The sequence below is a fragment of the Coenobita brevimanus genome, chromosome 110 (assembly GCF_032717465.1).
Source record: "Coenobita brevimanus isolate Jiangsu-jjx chromosome 110, ASM3271746v2, whole genome shotgun sequence".
Classification (NCBI taxonomy): Eukaryota; Metazoa; Arthropoda; class Malacostraca; order Decapoda; family Coenobitidae; genus Coenobita; species Coenobita brevimanus.
In genome coordinates this window covers 44,446,124-44,468,543 of record NC_137063.1, presented here as the reverse complement: position 1 = coordinate 44,468,543, position 22,420 = coordinate 44,446,124, and the positions used below count along the sequence as shown (strand labels likewise).

Genomic DNA, 22,420 nt, shown 5'->3' with positions numbered 1-22,420 from the left:
GTGGTGTAGAGCTATACCATAAATGAACTTTGGGAAATAAGCTGCAAAATTGTGAAAATATCCATTATGTTAAGATGGATGGACTGTAGTTTGGCGTGTGGTCAAAACTGCCTTATGACAGAGTCATCTCAAAGACATAGTTTAGAAACTGAATAAGAAGAAAATTCAGTGATTAACTGTATAGTACACAACATAGTTTAGAAACTGAATAAAAAGAAAATTCAGTGCTTAATTGTATAGTACACCACTAATTACTTCATCATTCAGTCATACATCAGTCATAATGTTCCAGTTTTCAGGATTATAAAAGTAAAGGTAAAGGTGTAAGCAGATATGATGAGACATTTAGTCATGGTGTTCATCTGTGTAACTTAGGCCTTTGATCTGATTACCTATCCTAGACGTTACCTTAGGTTCTTAAATTACCCACCAACTGATAAATGGTGCATGGACACCTGAGTTGAGTGACACCAGCTGCCTGCACCAGGATTTGACTTTACAGTTAGTGATGTTAACCAATCACACATTGATGCATTTCTGGTAGTTCCTAGTTAATGAAACAAATATGTAATGTCTCAAATAGTAGATAAAGTGTTGGCTTTTTTACTGCTTAGTGTAGTGGTTGCTCATCATTTGTGTATGTTATGGAACAAACTTTGACTTGAACACAGTAAAGTAAACTCTCAATTATCTGGCTTAATTCAGCCATCCCCCCATGCTGGATATTGCATAGTACCTCCAATTGGCTATCCATTCGTTGCCAAGCCAGATCCAGTTGGCTATCCATTCGGTGCCAAACCAGATAATGTGTTACAATCCATCTTGACCCTTTATCCTAAACATTTTCCTACAGTTTTACCCTTGGGTAAAAGATTAAAATTAAGCACATAATACAATACAGTACTGATACAGTACAACAGTAATACAGTACATAATATAATCATAATCATACTGTACTCACCTAATGTTGGCACTGATGGAAAGTAGATACACACAGATATAACCCCATTATACAGTAGTCAGAACACTGAAGGACCATGAGGATTGTCACAGCCCTTCAGCAATGAGCGAGGCATGGGAGGCCACAGACTAAGTCTCAGCACTAGGGTTAAACCACCACGTGGGTCACAAGTGCAGAGCGTACAGATGTGTCATTACTGTAAAACGTCTATGAGAGAGACTGACAGAGCAACAGTACACTTGGCATGCCAGGTGGGCCGCTTCCTCGACGCATTGTGATTGGCTGGTGCACGTTGCTTGGTCTGCCCCTGCACCAACTAGGTCCCGTGTTTAAGCCAGAGGGCCGATTGCATCCTATTTCTGAGCCAGATGTTGCATAATTTTGCTGGATATTATTTTAATAGAGCCGAGCAAAAAGCGCCAGATATTGCGACAACAGGTAATTGAGAGTTTACTGTGCAGAAAATCCGAGAATAACTGGCACTTCCTCCCCAAAAAAAGGTCCCTGTAGCTGCAGTTTGAGAACTTGATTTGCCTGAACAATTTGCAATGCCCCAGAAATCATTAGATGTTATAATCTGCTGGCCTAAAGTGTATTTTGGGATTGTTTTTAGAAGTGAAAGTGGAAAGAAATGTGATGGTGTGAAAGATGTAGGTGGTACTGTAGATTACTAACCCATGGGGATGAAATAAGGACCAGATGGAAAGAATATTTTGAAAGCCTGTTGAATGGGAATAAAGAGAGCAGAGTGGCTGTAAACATGATTGGTACTGGGGGTGTGCAGAGATGGAATGTATTGCCATGAGACGTGACACTTGCATAGGTGAAGAGTGCTGAGAAGCAGCTGAAAAATGGGAAAGCAGCTGGGGTTCATGAGGTGTATGCAGAGATGATTAAGTGTAGTGGAGAGAGTGGAATGAAGTGCTTGTTGGAGATATGTAAGAAGGCATGGATGAGTGAAGCTGTGCCAGTAGAGTGGAAAAAGGTTGACTGTACCCCAGTACAAAAATAAAGGTGAGCAAAGTGAGTGCAGGAATTATCGTGGCATAAGTTTATTGAGTGTGGTAGGGAAGGTATATGGAAGAACTATTATAGAGAAAGTAAGAGAGATATTAGAAGTCCCAGTGAGTGATGAACAGGGTGGCTTTAGGAGTGGCAGAGGATGTGTGGATCAAATATTTGCAGTGAGACAGATAGCAGAGAAGGCTTGTGAGAAGGACCATAAGGTGCTCATGGCATTCATGGATCTGGACAAAGCATATAACAAAGTGGACAGAGAAGGATTGTGGAAAGTTTCATGCATGTACGGTGTAGATGGTAAGCTGCTAGGTGCCGTCAAGAATTTTTATGATGGTAGTGAAGCATGTGTAAGGATTAATGGGCATCTAAGTGAATGGTTCGTGATCGGTGTGGGCTTGTGACAAGGCTGTGTGATGTCCCCGTAGTTGTTCAATATATATGTGGATGGGGTGATGAGAGAAGTAAAAACATGAGTAATGGAGAGAGGGATGGCATTGATAACGAATGTTGATGAATGGAATATCTCAGATTTGTTGTATGCTGACGATGCAGTACTACTTGCAAATACCGGACGAGAAATTGATAGATTAGTGCAGAATTTTGCTGATGTCTGTGAGCGTCGTGCCTTGAGAGTAAATGTAGAAAAGAGTAAAGTGATGGTTATTGAGAGAGAAGGTGACTCCCAGTGCAATGTTACAGTGAATGGAGAGACTGGAATTGGTGAGAGAGTTCAAATACCTGGGTATAGTGATAGAAAAGGAAGATGTACAAAAGAAATGGAAAGTAGAATGACAGAAGGAAGAAAAGTAGCTGGTGCAATGAAGGCCTTGACAAGAAACAGAGAGTTGTGTTGCAGCTGCTCGAGGCTTACATGATTGAGCGTTAGTGCTAACTTTAACATTTGGATGTGAGACTATGGTGTGGCACGAAAATGAAAAGTCAAGCGTGAGAGCAGTGGAGATGAGACTGTTGAGGAATGTATGTGGAGTTCAGAGGGTGGATAGGTTACGAAATAATGTGATTCATGCAAGATGTGGAGTGAGGAAGTCTGTGGACACCAGAATCAAAGAAAGTGTACTGAGATGGTATGGTCATGTGGAGAGAATGGATAACAATAGAATGGTGAAAGAGGTATATCTGAGCAAATTTGAAGGAGGGAGGAGATGAGGTAGGCCAAGGAGAAGGTGGAGAGATATGGTGGATGAGTGTGTGGGGAACTGAGGTTTAGAAGTTGGTGATGCTAGAGAACTGACAAGAGATTGAGCTGGTTGGATGAATGTTGTGAGGAGAAGTGCATGATCAGAGATTTGGCACCCTTTTTTAACGTGGCAGCGTCCGGATTGACTCTAAAGGATATGTTTATGTGAAGCTACAGAACGTGGTGAATGTTTTTGGCGTATCCGATAAAAACAGGATTCTGGGGGCTTGAATGATTGAATTGGGCAAATTTGGGCTGTCTGGACATTGCTACTTCTCACCCTGCCCTAGAGTGGGAAAGGAGGTCCGGATGATGATGATGATGATGATGATGATTTTGTTAAGCACTCACAGCAGCACAAATAGGTTTCTCGTTTTTCAGGACATAACGCAGTTCTCTTGTTAACATGAAGCATGCACTTCACTGCCATATATGATATACCCTCTGCACACTTATCAGCACCAGACATAGCTGCATTCATAGGACTCTTAGCAAAAATTACAGTAGCATGGGCATACAAGCACAAAAATTGGACCTGAGTCAGAGGTGGCAATTGTCGCTATTAATTAACTAGAGCAAGAGGAGCTGAAAAGCAGGAATGGTGGGAAGACAGTATGTCAAGTGGGAACAGAGCATCTTGAGGGAACCTGCACTGATTGAGTATGAATCATACCTTTTCCTGATCATTTGGAAGGCCGCCCAGCAGTACAAATGGCTCAGTTGAAGATTCTTAGGGATGTCATCAGTTACCGAAGCTGCAGTTGTTGAACCTATGAATGTTAAGGACTTACTGTCCTTTTTTTAATGTGGTCATAGACATTGATTTGACCTGCAGGGCAGCATAAATTTTGCAGGGGATAAATATTTCTTACAGACATAATTTTTTTGTAGTTATACCAAACCAGTAGTTAAGTGCTTAATTATTTACAGGAATACCCTGGTTTAACGATGCAAACCCTTTTCTGTATCCTCCTACTTTCTCTATACTCACTTCAAAGCCAAAGGTGGTTGTTGTGTATATGTACTCAATGACTTATCTTGCTCTCGTGTTCCTGAACTTGATTCTTCTAAATTATCTACTCTCTGGCTTTAGCATTCCTCTCGTTCTCTGACTAAGTACATCTGTGCTGTTTACTTATCCCCTAATTCTACTGACTATCAAAAATTCTTTGACTATCTTACCTGTACAATGGAACATATTCTATCCATTTCTCCTTTCTCAGAAATCTCCATTCTAGTAGATTTCAATGTTTACCACCACCTTTGGCTCTCCTCTCCTTTCACTGATCCACTTGGTGAACAAGCCTACATCTTTTCTATCCTTAATGACCTAGAGCAGCTTGTACAGCACCCTACCTGTATCCCTGACTGCCTTGGAGAGAGTTTCAACATACTTGACCTCTTCCTTACAACTAATCCATCTGCTTACACTGTTAATCTTTCTTCTCCGTTGGGCTTCTCCGATCACAACCTTATTACCTTAACCTGTCCAGTCACTCTGGTACGGCCTGTGGACCCTCCAAAGAAACGTCGAGTGTGGCACTTTGGAGCTGCAGACTGGGAGGCCCTCAGGCAGTACTTCTTTGGTTATCCCTGGAATGATTATTGCTTCCATGGCCGGGAGCCATCTGAGTGCGCCTTGTGCATTATGGAGGTTATTCTCTCAGGCGCGGCAGCATACATTCCTTTCTCTTATCCATTGACTAATGCAAGAAAGCCTTGATTTATTCACGCTTGTTCTAATGCTGTCCGCAACAAGGAGAGGGCCTATAAAAGGTACCAGAGCCATCCCACCCCTGAATCACATCATTTTTATGTTTCTGCCCTGAATCGTGCTAAGTCTGTTCTTTGCTCTGCTAAAAATAATTTCATCCATACTAAATGATCTCAGTTCTCCAACTCAAATTCTTCCTGCTCCATCTGGCACCTTGCAAAAAACCTTTCTAACAACTTCACCTCATCATCATTCCCTCCTCATTTCTACTCTGATGGCTCTGTAGCTATTTCTTCTACTGATAAGGCAGATCTCATTGCTCAGACTTTCTCCTCCAATTCCACCTTTGATGATTCTGGTGCTGTTCCTCCATAATTTTCCCCCCCTGACTTCCTAATGCCTTACATTAAAATCTCTTCAGCTGATGTATTTTCTGCCATCACTGGCCTCAATACTAACAAGGTATATGGGCCTGATGGAGTCCCTCCTGTTGTCCTCAAGAACTGTGCTTCTGTGCTTACACCCTGCCTAGATAAACTCTTTTGCCTCTGACTGTCAGCGAGTACCTTTCCTTCTTGCTGAAAATTTGCTCTCATTCAGCCAGTCCCAAAGAAGGGTGACCATTTCCCAACCCTTCAACTATCGTCCAGTTGCTTTAACATCCTGTGTCTCAAAAGTTTTCGAGTCCATTCTTAACAGAAAAATTTTAAAGCATCTTTCCCATCACAACCTTCCATCTGATTGTCAGTATGGGTTCTGTCAGGGGCTCTTCACTGGCGATCTTCTCACCTACCTTTCAGACTCCTGGTCATCCTCCTTTCGGCACTTTGGCGAAAGCTTTGCCATTGGACTTGACACCTCAAAGGCTTTCGATCGAGTTTGGCATAAATCTTTAATTTTCAAACTGCTCTCTTATGGTTTCTATTCTTCTATCTGTGCCTTCACCTCTAGCTTCCTTTCTGGTCGTTCTATAACCGCTGTTGTAGACAGCCATCATTCTTCTCCTAGATCTATCAACAGTGGTGTTCCTCAGGGCTCTGTTCTATCACCACCTCTCTTCCTGGTATTCATCATTGACCTTCTAAGCTGTACATCTAACCCTATCCACTCGTATGCTGATGATTCCACCCTTCATCTTGCCATTCGGTTCCCACAACGTCCATCTCAGCAGTTACTTCGACAAACAAGGGATGAGGCTATGGCACACCTAGTGTCTGACTTGGCTTGTATCTCTGACTGGGGTAAAAATAATCTTGTTGTTTTTAATACATCAAAGACTCAGTTCTTACACCTATCAACCCGGCAAAATCTTCCGCGGGAGTACCCACTAATGTTTAATAATATCCAGCTTAATCTTGCATCATCCTTGAGCATGCTTTGGGTTTCATTCACTTGGGACTTATATTGGAAAGATCATATTACATCTCTTGTAAAATCTGCTTCCTAGAGATTAGATGTGCTAAGCTGACTCCGTACTTTCTTTACCCCTGCACGGTTGTTGACCTTATACTCGGGTTTTATTCGCCCCTGTGTAGAGTACAACTCCCATGTGTGGGGAGGCTTCCCACATACAGCTCTTCACAATAGGGTGAAATCAAAGGCTTTTCATCTCATTAACTCTCCTCCTCTTACTGGCTCCCTTCAACCTCTGTCTCTTCACCGCACTGTTACATCTTTTTCTTTCTTCTGTCGCATCTTCGGTGGTCATTGTTCCTCTGAACTGTCTGCTTGCATCCCTCCACCTCTACAACGGGCGCATAGCACCCGTCTAGCAACAAGCTATCGTCCCTTTTCTGTTTAACTCTCTAATGCAAGAGTTAACCATTACTGCCAGTCTTTCATTCATGTAACAGGTCAACTCTGGAACTGTCTCCCTCCTTTGATCTCCAATCTTTCAAATGCAGGCTGTCCAGGCATATCGAAATGAATGGATCTTGAATTTGGCTTTCTTTTGTAATGTTTTTTTTTTTTTTTTTTTTTTAAGGAACGGTTTGTGGGCTTCTTGCCTTTGGTTCCTTCTTCCTTGCATAAAAGAAAAAAAAAATGGTTAAGTATAAACCCATCGTTAGGTGGGGTATCGTATCTTGGGGTAGATTTAACATGTAAAGTATAGGGATGCGTTTTTGAGCCATGAGTTTCCTCCCCAACCAAGTCCTAAACCCACCCAAATGAATCCAAAAATAAGTTAAGCCAATCTAAATGACCTAACGGCTGTAAAAGAAGCTAACCTAAGCCTATCTATCTATAGCCCGACGCCCTAATCCCGCAAATGGTGGCCGCAGACAAAACGCCTCCAAGTCACTCTGTCACCCACCATTTGACTCCCCTCCCCCCAACTCACCCCCCCCTCCCTCATATACCTCTCAACTCCATCCCTCCACCTCATCCTCGGTCTACCCCTCCCTCTCCCTCCCTCCACCTCACCTACATACACCCTCTTAGTCAGTCTTTCATTCTCTATTCTCTCCACATGTCCAAACCACCTCAGTGTATTTCTCCTAATCTTTTCAACCACATCCACATCTACCCCACAACGTTCCTTCACTTCTTCATTCGTCAACCTGTCCCTCCACGTCACTCCACATGCTCCTCTCAAGTAACTCATTTCCACTGCTCTCACTCTTGACTTGTTCCCCTCTTGCAAGGTCCACGCCTCGCTTCCATACGTCAGGGTAGGGATCACAATACCATCATGCAGTGCCTTCTTAACTTCCATACTCACCTCCCTATTTCTCATCACTGCTTTCAGTGTACCAACAAGCTTTCTTCCCTGCTGTACCCTTTCACGTACTTCATCCCCCAAAGTTCCATCCTTACTCATCACACTACCCAAGTACTTGAATGCACTCTCATTCTCCATATCCTCACCATCCAACCTCACTGCACACTCTGTGACTTCATTCCTCTCAAACACCATAACTTTACTTTTGTTTACATTAACTTTCAGCTTCCTCCTCCTACACACTGTCCCAAATTCATTCACCAAACCTTGCAACTCCTATTCATCTTCACTCAACAATACTGTATCATCAGCAAACAGCAACACCGGAAGCTTCCAAATCTCACCCTCATTCATTAGGGCCACCCCCACATCCACTGCCCTACCTTGCACCTCCTTTACAACCCCATCCATATATATATTAAACAGCCATGGAGACATCACACACCCCTGTTTCAGTCCCACATTGAGATCAAAGAACTCACTCAGCTCACCATCCACTCGCACCGTAACCCTAGCTCCCTCGTACATACTCTTCACAGCACTCAACAATTTCCCCTCCACCCCATATATTCTTAATACCTTCCACATACCTTGCCTATCTATTCTGTCATAAGCTTTCTCCAAGTCCATGAAGGCAGCATACACTTTCCTTTCCTTCTCTAGATACTTCTCCACTAAACATCTTAGAACAAATATCTGATCTACACACCCTTTTCCCTTCCTAAATCCCCCTTGTTCTTCTCCAACTAGCTCCTCTGTCATATGCCTAACCCTATCAATGAGTATTCTACTATATATTTTACCATTCACACTAAGATGGCAAATACCCCTATGGTTACCACATACTTCTCTCTCCCCTTTTCCTTTGTACAGAGGAACAATTATACCTGATTTCCAGTCCTCTGGAACCCTTCCCTCTTCCCAAGCCAATCTACACAACTTCCATATCCACTCCACAACAATCTCACCCCCATACCTAAGCATTTCACCACACACTCCATCAATTCCTGGGGCCTTTCCCAGCTTAATCTTCTTCATCGCTTCCACTACGTCCGACCTACTGATCTCTTCCTCCCTCCTCTCATCTCTTCTTCTCCCAGCCATTCCCCAACCACTTATACTCACACTGCTCTCACTCTCTACATTCAACAAATCCTCAAAGTGCTCCTTCCATCTCCTCAATTCTCTCTCTTCTCCACCAACAATCTATTATTCCTATCTTTCACTCCCCTACTATTTCCCCTTTCACACTGCCTTACTTTCTTTACTTCCTTCCAAAACAATTTCTTACTCTCCTTCCATTTCACACTCAGATTCCTCCCAAACTCTTCATCCACTTTCTTCTTACTCTCCTTCACCAGTCTCTTAACCTCCCTTCTCCTGCTCACATATACCTCTCTCTTCTCTCTCTCGTCTTCTCCCCTACCTCTACTCGCCAACCATTCACCATATGCCTTCTTCTTTTGTTCCACAGCTTGTTTCACCTCATCATTCCACCATGCTGTCCCTTGCACACCCTTGCATCTCCTCCTCACTCCACAAACCGCCTCACACGCTGCGCTTATCTCTTCCGTGAATATCTTACATACGTCTTCCACCCCTTCCATCTGCTCTAGCTCATACCTTCCCAATCTTTCTTCCACTATGCTCTTATACTCTGTCCTTTTCTCACTATCTTGCAATTTCTCCACTCTTCTCACAGGAGCTGCTTCCTCCTGTCTTCCCCTTCGTCTCCTCAACTACTTTCTTTGCAGCTCTACCTTGGCCATCACTAAGTGATGGTCCGAGACTCCATTCCCCCACCCTCTCCACACCCTTGCAATCTAACACCTGTAAATAACTCACTAAAACCAGCAGATGAAATCTGAAAATTGTCAGATATGTCTGGAAAAATCAAGCTTCGTAAACTGTACCCCAAAATGACGTTGTTCACCCCACCAATGGCTAAAACACATTAATCTAAGTCAAAAAACAGTTTATAAATCAACCTAAACTCAAAATTTTTGTCTAAACGGTCATCAAAATCAGAAAGAAAAAAAAATCAAAACCCACTGTTAAACTGGGTTTGGTCATCAGTAGATGGGGTATGGTAGTATTCCTACCCTCATCATTAAGTGGGGGTATCGCATCTAGAGGTTTTGTATATCGAGGTATACAGTACCTGTACTGTGATGTACAGTAGGCTACAGGTGGTCCCGTTTTTACATATGGTTGACTTAGGAATTTTTGACTCAATGAATTTGTAATTTCAATACAATATTCAATAAATTACATGAGATATTCATCACTATATCATAAAACAGACTTTGTGTTAATAATTTTGCCCAACTGTAGGCTAATGTAAGTGTTCTAAGCATGTTTAAAAGGCTTGGTAGGCTTGGCTAGGCTATGATATTTGGTTGGTTAGGTGTATTAAATGCATTTTCGACTTACGAAAAATTCCATTCAAGAACAGTTTCTCAGAATGTAACCCAATGGTAAGTTGGGGACCACCTATACTATGAATTATTGCTTAGTTTACATCAGAGTTTGTGCTTTCCAGTGTAATAAAGCAGTGCATTTGGAATTTGGTATTTGCTGGGAAGAGTAAGGAATTTAATTTGATAGTGTTAGGTGAAATTACAGTGATTAATGAATAGCAGGTTGTTGGATATCTGTACTCACAAAAGAAAATTTGTAACAATCTTGGTTATTGATTTCTTTTTACTTTATCCTCAGGAAAACCGGGTGTTCAAATCACGCAGTCATTTTCGCCTCCCTGATTGTGCAATCCTGAAAAACCACACAGAGGATGGAACCCGTGTATGCTCTCACATAGGACTCACAGCTATTGATGAAGAACAAGTTACATGTGAGAATTTATTTTTGCTGCAGGTTTTTAATGTCTTTCCACCCCCTCCCCACACATGTACACAGTAGTGTTCACAGTGCTGATCCATTGAAACTATATGTAACTTCATCACAGTTCCATGTTAGCTTCTAAGAGTAAGTACATCATCAGCGAATATAACCAATCAGAATAAAAGGTTTTGTATGTTGTTGTGGAGTACTGTAATATGTAAGTAAATAAACAGTACTGAGGTGGGCACTGCAAACGAAAATTCAGTTCCACAACACAAATCCGCAAACTCAAAAAATTGCCTTCCGCAACTGCAAATCGACAAAATTCTTGAAATTTGCTGTTGTGCAAATGCAAAAGGCAATCGCAAACCAATTTCATCCCTTTCAGCACCACGGCATGAGCTTCATTTTATTCTGGATACCATTAGAGGCATATATTAGGTTTAGGATGATGTTTTTCATAATCAGTGGGATAAAAATCATCTCTGGTTACTCATCCACTACAATTATATCTTTATTTATTCAGTAGGCGCCTTTATGAAGTTTGGAAGTTGTCAAAAGTAATGAATGTATTAGTAAAACTAAAATTAAAATATACATTTCAGGTATTATTATTAGTATATTAGACTGTTTTTACTACAAAACAAGGGTAAATCCTTCGCTATTGTACGTAAATGAATTAACTTATTACACTTCACAGCTCGCACCTGACAGGTTGACACACCAGTTCACCTCTATTCCTTGGCTCTAACCTCCTCAGTCCTCACTCCTTAGTCACAGTCAGACTCCTCCAACAATTGGGACAACTCCAACATACAATATATCTGTCTATCTGTCTATCATTCTGTCTGCCTGTCAGTCTGTCTGTCTGTCTGTCATGTCATTTCGTTTTTGAAGGCTCCAACATGCTTGCATGCGTCGGCCTTGGTCACCTAATGGCGGCTCTTCATGCTGCTTGATCTCTGGCAGTCTCCCTGTTCACTCCCTTAACCCTGAGGTCACACTTAATGACCTCGTCCCAGGTCTTTTTTGGTCTACCCTTTGCAACCCCACCCCAAATACTAATGCCTCTCACTTTCTGCACCCAATTATCATCTCTCATCCTCTCCACATGCCCAGACCACCTCAACCTACCTCTCTTTATCACAACACCAATACACTCCAGTCCCATCCTACTTCTCAACACTTCCATCCTAAACCTAGCCCTCCAGGCCTTGCACTCTGGGATGCACCGCACATCCACCTAATCATTGTCATTTCTGTACATTTGAGTCTGCAGATATCCCTTTCCTTTACTGCCCACTGCACATCCACCTAATCTTTGTCATTTCTGTATGTTTGAGCCTATGAATGTCCTCTTCCATTACTGGCCAGGTCTCACTACCATACAGCATCACAGTCCTAACACATGTGGCATACAAAGATCCCTTAGCACATAGGGAAAGCCCTCTCAGTGTCAGGAGAGGCAACAGCTCCCTAAACTTCTTCCAACCACTCCTCACCCTAGCCACAGAGCTAGCTCCAGCCTCATCTCCAGCACATAACATATCTCCCAAATAACAAAACTCTTCCACACACTCAAGAGACTCACGCGCAAGTTCAGTCCTTTCATGCCTGACAATCTCCACCTGCTCTCCCCTACACATTGCACACATAAATTCAGCATTATCTCACGGTCTACATACAATACCACCACATCTCTTATCCATCCATCCATCCATCATCCAATCCTACATTGCCCCACGAGGAGCATAGGAGCCCGGGGCTAGGCAGTTGGTCCTGACATTTAAGATGAGAGTGACCAACCTCACTCATCCCTGAGTGGCACTACGTGAGCAATAAACCCTAACCACCCCTTGGATATAAACCTTCACTGGCTCAATCCGATTGGAGCACAATAATTACCCACTAAACAACCAGGCGCCAAAATTTGGTTATATGGTTACCACCCAGCATAGTAAATGGTTTCCTGGTGTACAGGAAACCATTTGGCTTGTCATTCAGTGTAGAGTTGCATCCACTTATCACAAACACTGCACAAGATGAAATTTCTTTCCACACTCTAGTGGCAAATTACACATGGCCACTCTCCCTCTTCGTTGACCGTACCGCCACCAACCACAGAAATCATCACTTTTGTTTTATCTGCATTTACTCTTAAGCCTTTGTGCCCCATACCATCTCTCCACTTCTTAAATCTTTCCTCTGCCTCCCTTTCATTCTCTGCAGTCAACACCAAATCATCAGTGTACATCATCTCCCACGGGAGTCCATTTCTGAAGTTACGTGAGAGGGTTTCAAGTACCTCGATAAACAACAAGGAACTCAAAACTGACTCCTGATGCACACCAACATTTACAGAAAACTCATCACTCAAATCTCCATTCATTCTTACCTGGGTGTGAGCACCCACATACATGGCTATAACAACCCTAACCAGCTATTCCTCGATCCCAAGCTTTCTCATTGCCCACTTCACCACCTCTCTAGGGACTCTGTCAAAGGCCTTCTCCAGATCAACAAAAACAAAGTACAGTCCCCTTTTCTTCTTTCTTATATATTTTTCTTGAAGCCATTGAACAATGAATATGGTATCAGTGGTCCCTTTGCATGGCATAAACCCAAACTGCATCTCATTAATATTCACTCTTTCCCTGATCATACCTTCTGGAACTCTCTCCATTACCTTTATCTGATCTAAAAGCTTTATACCTCTATAATTTCCTCTTTCCAGGGCATCACCCTTCCCCTTGTACACATTTACGATTACGCTCTTCAGCCAATCGTCTGGGACAACACACTCATGTATTATTATACTTATTAGTTCAGTATATATATATATATATATATATATATATAGGGTGATTCATAAGTCCTTGAAACATTTTAGAAATTCACCGCATATAAACAGTGCAATGGATATTGTTAATTCATACTCCGATTGAAGGAGAAACTTGGATTTTTTTTTTTTTGAAAACCCATCCAAGTGCATAGTTACCGTGGTTGCCGCTAGGAGGCAGTAGTAGCAAACATGGCGCTAAGTAAACGTGAGAGATCATTTTGTGTGTTGGAATACGCAAGGACCTCGTCCATTGTGACAGTGCAGTGACGATTTCAAGCAGAGTTTCAGAAGGAGCCACCTGTGTACAACAGTATCAAGAAGTGGTTTGAGAAATTCCGGGATGAAGGCTGTCTGTGCAGCGCTCCATGGCCGGGATGTCCAGGGCCAAGTGAAGCAACTGTGGATTGTGTTCAGTAAGCCTATGAGCACAGCCCCTGCAAGTCCACTACATGTGCGAGTGCAGAAGTTGGCATCTCGCAATCAACAATGTGGCGAATCCTTCGTAAGTGACTGGAAGTTAAACCGTACAAGCTTCAGCTGCGTCAGGCTCTCAACTGTGATGACAAAGAAATGCATCTTAATTTCTGCATTGAAATGCAGGAGAGGTTTGAAGTTGATGGTTTCACAGACTCACTCATCTTTGTTGACGAAGCAACTTTTCATTTGTGTGGGAAGGTGAATCTGCACAATGTGCAAATTTGGGGGACCGAAAATCCCCACAAAATTATTGAGCATGTGCGAGACTTATCTAGGGTGAATGACTTTTGCGCAGTGTCGAAGGTGAAGGTGTATGGACCATTTTTCTTCGGGGAGCCCACCTTCATTGGTACAATGTACCTGGACATGTTGGAAAACTGGCTGATGCCGCAGCTTAGTGAAGACAGTAATGATTACATCTTTCAGCAAGATGGCTGTCCAGCTCATTATCACAATCAAGTGCGAAGGTACCTCAATGAAAATTTGCCACAACGTTGGATAGGATGCACAGCTCGGGAAGATGACTTGTTAATGTGAGTGCCACTCCGATCCCCTGGATTTAACCCCATGCGACTTTTTCTTCTGGGGATCCGTGAAGGACACTGTTTTTGTGACCCCACTCCCCGCTGATCTCCAGGAACTTTGCAATTGTATCACCGCATCCGTGGCACTGGTTAACTGTGATATGCTGACACACATGTGGAATGAAATGGATTATCAGCTAGATATCTGCCGCATCAGCAAAGGTGAACACAGTGAGCATTTGTAATGTATGTAAAATAACTTGGAGAGTTTGCCTATATTTCCGTGTAATAAAATGTGCTATCTGTTCCGTCGTTTATTAGTGGTGAATTTTTAAAATGTTTCACAGACTTATGACACCCTGTATATATATATATATATATATAGATATAGATATATATATACAGTATATATATATATATATATTTATATATATATATATATATATATATATATATATATATATATATATGTATATATATATATATATATATATATATATACACACAGTATACAGTAAAAGTCCTGTAATCCAAATCGCGGGGGACTGAATGTCTTTCCAACTATTGGATTTTTCTGACTATTGGCAGGGACCTCTGAAAACATTAGAAATATGGACATGGTCATTAAATAAACACATAAAATGATATGGGTTACTGTTTTACTCACAAGAAATGCACAGAAATGTAGATGAATAGTTGCAGGCAGGTACACCCAAGTCCAAGGGCAAGTCCAAACCAGATAAAGCCTTAGATAAAGCCCAGAAAAATTGAAAAAATTCCAGAAAAATTAGAAAAAAGCCCAGAAAAATTAGAAAAATTTCGCCTTGACGAATTCAGAGTACTGGGATTTTCGGTGGCCGGATTAGAGGACTTTTACTGTATTACACTCTCATCTTAAATGTCAGGACCAGCTGCCTAGCCCCGGGCTCCTGCGCTTCTCATGGGGCAATGTAGGATTGGATGATGGATGGATGTGTACTGTATATATACTGGAGGATTGGATGATGGATAGATGTGTGTGTGTATATATATATATATATATATATATATATATATATATATAAGTAATCCCTCAATATCCGAACATCCCCACTAACCGGACATAATCGTCCCGGGATCCAATATTCCCAAAATGGGCCAAGAACCGCAAAAAATTCGAAAAAAATCAGACTTTTCCCACCCGTAATTTGAAATTGCCGGGTGGCGCTGAATAGCTGTTACATCATGGTCCCTTCACCCCTTCCGTCCTCCCCCTCCCCCCTTCCCTGTCAGGGTTGCCATTTGGTATTTTTCATTACCAAGTGTGGGCCAATTTGGTAATGAAAAATTCATTTGGTAATGAATCAGAATAATGCATTACCAAATGGATTTTTCACATGTATGAGGATACACAGGATGGAGATGGTGGATTGTTTCCTCTCTGATTAATCTGCTACCCTACATAGCATGAAAATAATCAACATGGTGTTAATTATAAGTGGAGTGATTACATGTATTTCCACTTGTATATATAATTAGTGAAGAATAAATGTTAGCTTTACAAATTTGGTAATGAAAAGTTAAATTTGGTAATGAAAGTTGAGGAGATTGGTAATGTGGCTATTGCGATCTGGCAACTCTGTTACCCCGCCATCATCAACAGTCACAGCCAAACTTTGATCGAGAGCAGATGCTTATAGCAGTGCAAGCCACAGGTGCTTGTTTTTTGTGAATAAACAGTGAATAAACTGCAATACCTCGCCACTAGAACACACGGGAATTTACAGTGTTGTGCAGTGTTAAGAAATTAGAATTTAGAGTGCAGAGGATTAACTGTGGACTGCAAACTGGTGGTTCAAACCAGTCCAGGAGCCAGGGACTTGTAAGTACCCAGAATGTTTAATATTGTATAAACTCACCTCTAAAACCTCATTTTATGGTTCTTTTGCATTTATTTCAATCTTTTATGTCCCTTATTGGTGTGATTTGGGTCTTAAATAGATGCAGTGCATGTCCAGAGGGAGTTGTATAGGTGTTTTTCTGAGTTAGGGTCCATAAGTACAAGTCCAGGAGGCTGGGGCCCAGTATCCGGACAGGATCACTATCCAGACATGCCTTTGGCTCTATTACGTCGGATATTGGAGGGATTACCGTACTTATATATATATATATATATATATATATATATATATATATATATATATATTGATGATACCACATGGGGATATATATATATATATACAGTAATCCCTCTAATATCCGGACGCCCAATAACCGAACATCCCCACTAACCGAACCTTATCGTCCTGGGATCAAACATTCCCAAAATGGTCCGAAAATCCAAAAAAATTGGAAAAAAAATCGATTTTTTGCCGTCCGTAATTTGAACTTGCCGCGCGCGCCGCGTGAGAGCATTGTTTTGGTTCGTCATTCCTCCGACGTCCGATAGAGCGCCGCTGCATCCTCCCCACTTCCCGCCTGTCTCTCACCGCGACAAGACCTACGCTCTTCGTCATGGCTGCCCACGTGCTCGCTTTTGTGGTGGTGCCGTACTTGCTGCAAGGCCTCCTGCTGCTCTCTGCCCTACTCTTAGTGTGTGTGATGATGGCCCCGCCTCCTGAGAAAAGGAAGAGAGTGGTGTTGACTCTGGAGAAGAAACGGGAGATATTGGAGAAGGTTGATGCGGGTTGGTCTTCCTCTCGCATTCTCCGCGAGTTCAACCTGGCCCGGTCGACTTTGTTTGATATCAAGCGTTCCCGAGACAAGCTCATGCAGTACACGGCTGACTTCTCGTCGAGAAGCAAACGCAACGTGGAGAGGAAGGTTATGTTTACTCCCAAGTATGCAGAGATCGACCGCTCCACGTTGATTTGGTATCGACAGCAACGTGCAGCTGGTGTGATGGTACGTGGAACGGAGCTGAAGGCTGCTGCTGAGAAGTTTGCAAGGCTTCACGACGCCCTAGACTTCAAGGCATCCGAGGGTTGGCTCTTCGCGTTCCAAGTTGCGACATGGCCTTACTAACCGTAAAGCACATGGCGAAGCATTGGACGCTAACAAGGATGGAGTGGACGAGTTTCGGCACAAGGTGAAAGGCTTGATCGACAGGGAGGGCCTCACTCTCGGTCAAGTCTATAACGCTGACGAAACTGGCCTATTCTATCGCTCGGTGCCAACGAACACTCTCGCCGATGAGACGGAGAAGCGTGTACCTGGCCGCAAGCTTTCTAAGGAACGGATATCTGCTTTGTGTTGTGCCAATGCTAACGGCATGCACCGGCTTAAGCCCGTTATTGTTGGCCGTGCAAAGCAGCCTCGGTGCCTTCGTGGGGTGATGGATGTCCTTCCTGTCGTATGGTACCATTCTTTGAAAGCATGGTTCACAGCTGTGATTTTCAAAGACTGGTTTCACCATCACTTCGTCAAGGAGGTCATACATTACCAGACGAAGACACTGGGAATTCCTCGCGACCAGGTAAAGGCTCTCCTTCTCCTCGACAATGCACCTGCCCACCCGTGCGACAAGGACTTGGTTGCTGAGAATGGCCGTATTAGGTGCATGTTTCTGCCACCTAATACGACTGCTCTCATTCAACCAATGGACCAAGGAGTGATCGTGGCAACAAAGCGCCTGTACCGTCGGAAGTTCCTGGACGAGGTGATGGTGGTTCTCGAGGACGAGGACGAGCGCAGGGAAGGACGTGACACTCGAGGCAAGCGGACTTTGGAAAACCTTCGCCGCTACAACATCAAGTCTGCGCTGTACAACTGGGCTAGTGCATGGAAGGAAGTCCCTGTGAAAACTCTTGAAAATGGTTGGTCTCGTCTGCTTCTCGGAACAGATGTGGAGTACGATTTCCTAGGGTTTGACGTGGATGACTTCCATGCACGGCTACGTACGCACGGCGACGATGTTGATGTGGACGATGTTCGTGAGTGGTTGGACGACGACGAGGGCGATCCTGGGTATCAGACGTTGTCTGATATCGAGATCGCGTCTTCGGTTGCTGGTGTCAGTCCCGAACTTGAAGATTCCGACGAAGGCGATGATGATGCAGACTCCGCCCAGCAGGACACTACTCCAGCCATCCCCAAGCTGAGCGCACTCCGGGAACATCTAGAGTTCGTCCTAGACTACCTGGAACACCCGGACTGCGACAGGGAGATGGGGCCCTTGGGACTCGTGGAGGAAGTGCGTGCTTTCCGGCAGCGCATCATCAATCGCCAGAATCGTCGGTCCTTGCGTCAGTCAACGATTGACAGTTTTTTCAGGCCCGTGACCCCCGCTGTGCCAAGCCCTGGTTCCACTCCGTTGCCTCCCCAAGACAGGCCCTCATGCTCCGAGCCACAGCCCAGCACATCAGCTACAGTGGAGTCACCGCTCGACGTGAGTTTGCGGCTGTCTTCAGAGTCTTCTGTAGTCGGTACGCCATCACCACTACCCACCGATGCACCCCTTGGACGCCTGCCAGTGATACTCTCGGGCTCTGACAGTGAATAAACAGCAAGAACTTCTCCACTAGACCACACGGGAATTTTGAGTGTTGTGCAGTGAAAAAAACGGTGTGTTGTGTTAAGGTTTTCAAGTTGGGAGAAAAGACTAAGTAGAAAAGAAATTTAACGTAACTAACCTTCTTTGTTTTGGCTTTGGAAACTTAAAAAACTTGGGAAAAGTTAATGTGCAACACTTAAATTTAATGGAACATTATTTGGACTAAAGTGAACACTGTGAAAAGAACGGACTTCTGTGTGTTAGTGACTAAGTTCAGTGCAAGACTTCAGGAAGAGTGTAGTGCAAGTGCTTCAGGAAATCGTTCTTACTGTCAGAGTCCGAGAGGAGGCGGTTATTCATCGAGGTGGCCAGGGACTTGCTGTAAGTAGCCAAAATGTTTCATGTTGTACTATTTTCCATACTATATTTACCAGAATGTTTCATATTGTATTTTTTCCCATACTATACTTACCAGAAAGTGTCATACTGTACTTCTTTCCATACTAAACTTACCTCATGCATGTGCAGTAGGAATGTGTTTTTCAGAGTTCGGTTAGGTTCGGTTAGGTTAGGTTCGGTTAGAGTCCATAAGTACCAGAATGTTTATTAATGTATGAACATACTTCTAAACCCACATTTTATGTGTCTATTGCATTTATTTCAGTCATTTATGTGCCTTATTGGTGTGATTTGGGTGTTAAATAGGTGCTATGCATGTCCGGAGGGAGTTGTATAGGTGTTTCTCTGTGTTAGGGTCCGTAAGTACAAGTCCATAAGCTGGGGCCCAATATCCGGACAAAACCAATATCCGAACCTACCGATGGCTCTATTGATCCGGATATTGGAGTGATTACTGTATATATATATATTGATGATACGCACATGGGGATATATATATATATATATATATATTGATGATACCACATGGGGATATATATATATATATATATATTGATGATACCACATGGGGATATATATATTTATATATTGATGATACCGCATGGGGATATGTGGTTGTCTGGTAAGAAAAATGGTAAAATTGTGTTAAATTTCATTCTGTACGTTTCTTGTTTAACCCCTTAACCACGGGGCGTCACTTTCATGATGCTTGGGAGCAAGGGATCATACAACGGGGCGACACTTTTGTGATTCTGTGTTATTTTGAATTCGCCCGGGCTTTCAAGTGGTGGCTTGTATCATCTATCAGTACTGCCAATGTCCAGCACTAGTCAGCACTCCTAATCTCATCTGTACTCCCATCCATTGTTGACAATTTAGCCATTTCTCCCCGTTCTTGACTCCCCTCTCTACCTCCCCTCTATTACCCTATCCTCTCGCCTGCCTGGCTGTGCTACGCTAAGTAAATCTTCCCTGGAATTTTTCACTGATTTCATCCATTGAAATAAGCCTTATGCCCTATTCTTATACCAAATAATATATACAAGAAAGAAATAAGGTAAGTGAGAGTGCCATACACCTAGAATTGGCTAATTATCACCTGACAATACCTCATGTGCACTCGTTCGCTAATTTTCGCTGTTTATTTCCCCTTGAAATATGCCTTATAATCTATTTTCGTAATAAAAATATATATAAGAAAGGAAGGGAGAAGCCTAAGTGATATTTACATTCACCTGAAACTACCTAATTATTGCAGGCCACCACACTGCATTCTATGCTAAGTAAATCTTCCCTGGAATTTTCCACTGATTTCATCCATTGAAATAAGCCCTATGCCCTATTCTTATACCAAATAATATATACAAAAAAGAAGTAAGGTAAGTGATAGTGCCATACACCTGGAATTGGCTAATTATCACCTGACAACACCTCACGTGCACTCGTTCGCTAATTTTCGCTGTTTATTTCCCCTTGAAATATGCCGTATAATCTATTTTCGTAATAAATATACATATAAGGAGGGAAGGGAGAAGCCTAAGTGATATTTACATTCACCTGGAACTACCTAATTTATTATGTATTGTCTTGGTTTCCTGCCAATCATTTCATTGCTATATATTAGCAGGTCTCATAGGGCTGAAGTTGGTAGTATTGCACCTACCCTAGCCAGGCGGCAGGAGGCCACCACTATCAGTTCACTGTCGTCTTTGAAAGTGGGAGTATGTCTGATTTGCTCCTGCCAACTTCTGCCACTTTATAGCCCCATGCAAAGGGCCCTGTGACCTTTACCCCCTACTAAACCTCATGTGGAAAGAGGTAAAGGGCTGACAGTTGATAGAGAGTGACTATGATCTTTTTATTGAGTAAAACAGTGCAAGTGGAATTGTAAATAAAGTGTAAATAATGTGTAAACAGCAAGAAAGCAATGAATGTAAATATAAGTGAACAGTGGAAAATAGTTTTGTTACTTCAAGTGACGGTGCATAACAGTGTAAATAAAATAGAAATGTAAATAAAGTAGAGAACGTAAATAGAAATGTAAATGAGTGGTATTATAAGAATACGAGTATATATACTAGGAGTAATGAAAGTGAAAGTTTCACTCTAGCATGTATGAATACTATGAGTTATGAGAGTGAAGGTGAAAGTGACATTCACTCTCAATGCTAGTATACAGAACGAGAAAGTGAATGCTACGTATTTTACTGAAAGAAATTGAATCCCTACAGTGACAGTAAACTACTATTACTGAAGGAAACTTATGGATAAAGACTGTAGATATATATAAGTGTTATATAGTAACAGAAATATAAACTGTGAGTGTTTTTATGAATAATGGACAACACTAGCGGCGAACGATTGGAAGTGGGATGGCCATACGCCCTCGTAAGTTTCATTGCTTTCACAGTGTTTATTTTGGGGAGTATGGATTCCAAACTATTTGAGAATCATAGAATAGTGTTTCTAGTGATAATATCAGGCTGTGGTAATCATATTACGAGTTGTCAAGAAGTGTAAAGTGGAGACTTCGTTACCCAACTTCAGAGGTCTCCACAAGTCCTACGGTACTCGACGAAGGCTCAACAAACACCCAGGGAGAAAGCTGAAGGTATGTGCCATAAGTACTGTATATGTGATTTTAATATTCTGGGACTAATAACTGATTTTTGGCAAATATTTTTAAAGAGTCTGTCGGAGCGTGAATATGCCCCTGGGAGCTGCAAGTCAAAGCAAAACAAGCCCGCGGTTTAAGGGTTAATCTGTTATTTATCAACCTAATGATTTTTGTTGAGATGGAAATACTGGCAGTGGCAGTGCTGTAAGTCTGGCAGATTTAATTTTTAGACTGTCATATTCTAGGTGGACTGGGAGGCTTCTTAGCTCATCTTTGCACTTTTCGTTTGTTATTGGCTTGTATGCTAAACAAATCTTTCTAGTATCGATGTTGTTTACATCAGTAGCATACATTACCATACAACGTCTAGGAACCTGGAAAATGTGATCTTGAATTAGGCTTTATATTTTTTTTTATTTGGGGAAGAATATCTTTGCTGGCTTTTATCCATAGATTCTTATTTCTAACCCTCCCCCCAGAAAACAGATACAGTATATCATTAAGATAATGTAGTGAGGAACCCGCCACTGTAAAGCAGAATACAACTTGCTATGACGATGTTATGTTTTATTATTTAATCACGAGTACGAACATTGCTCCCTCTTGGCTTATACCTATTTTCATTCCTTTCCTG

At 42.3% G+C, this 22,420-nt stretch overlaps 1 protein-coding gene across 1 annotated transcript in view; it reads left to right on the top strand.

Annotated features, from left to right (window-relative positions):
- The window catches only part of LOC145417488 (tyrosine-protein kinase transmembrane receptor Ror2-like), a 146,748-nt gene that overhangs the window by 65,942 nt on the left and 58,386 nt on the right, over positions 1 to 22,420 (top strand). Inside the window, exon 6 of the mRNA XM_080286195.1 lies at positions 10,334 to 10,466. Coding sequence (XP_080142321.1) covers positions 10,334 to 10,466 — 133 coding nt within the window. The remainder of the gene's footprint in view (positions 1 to 10,333; positions 10,467 to 22,420) is intronic.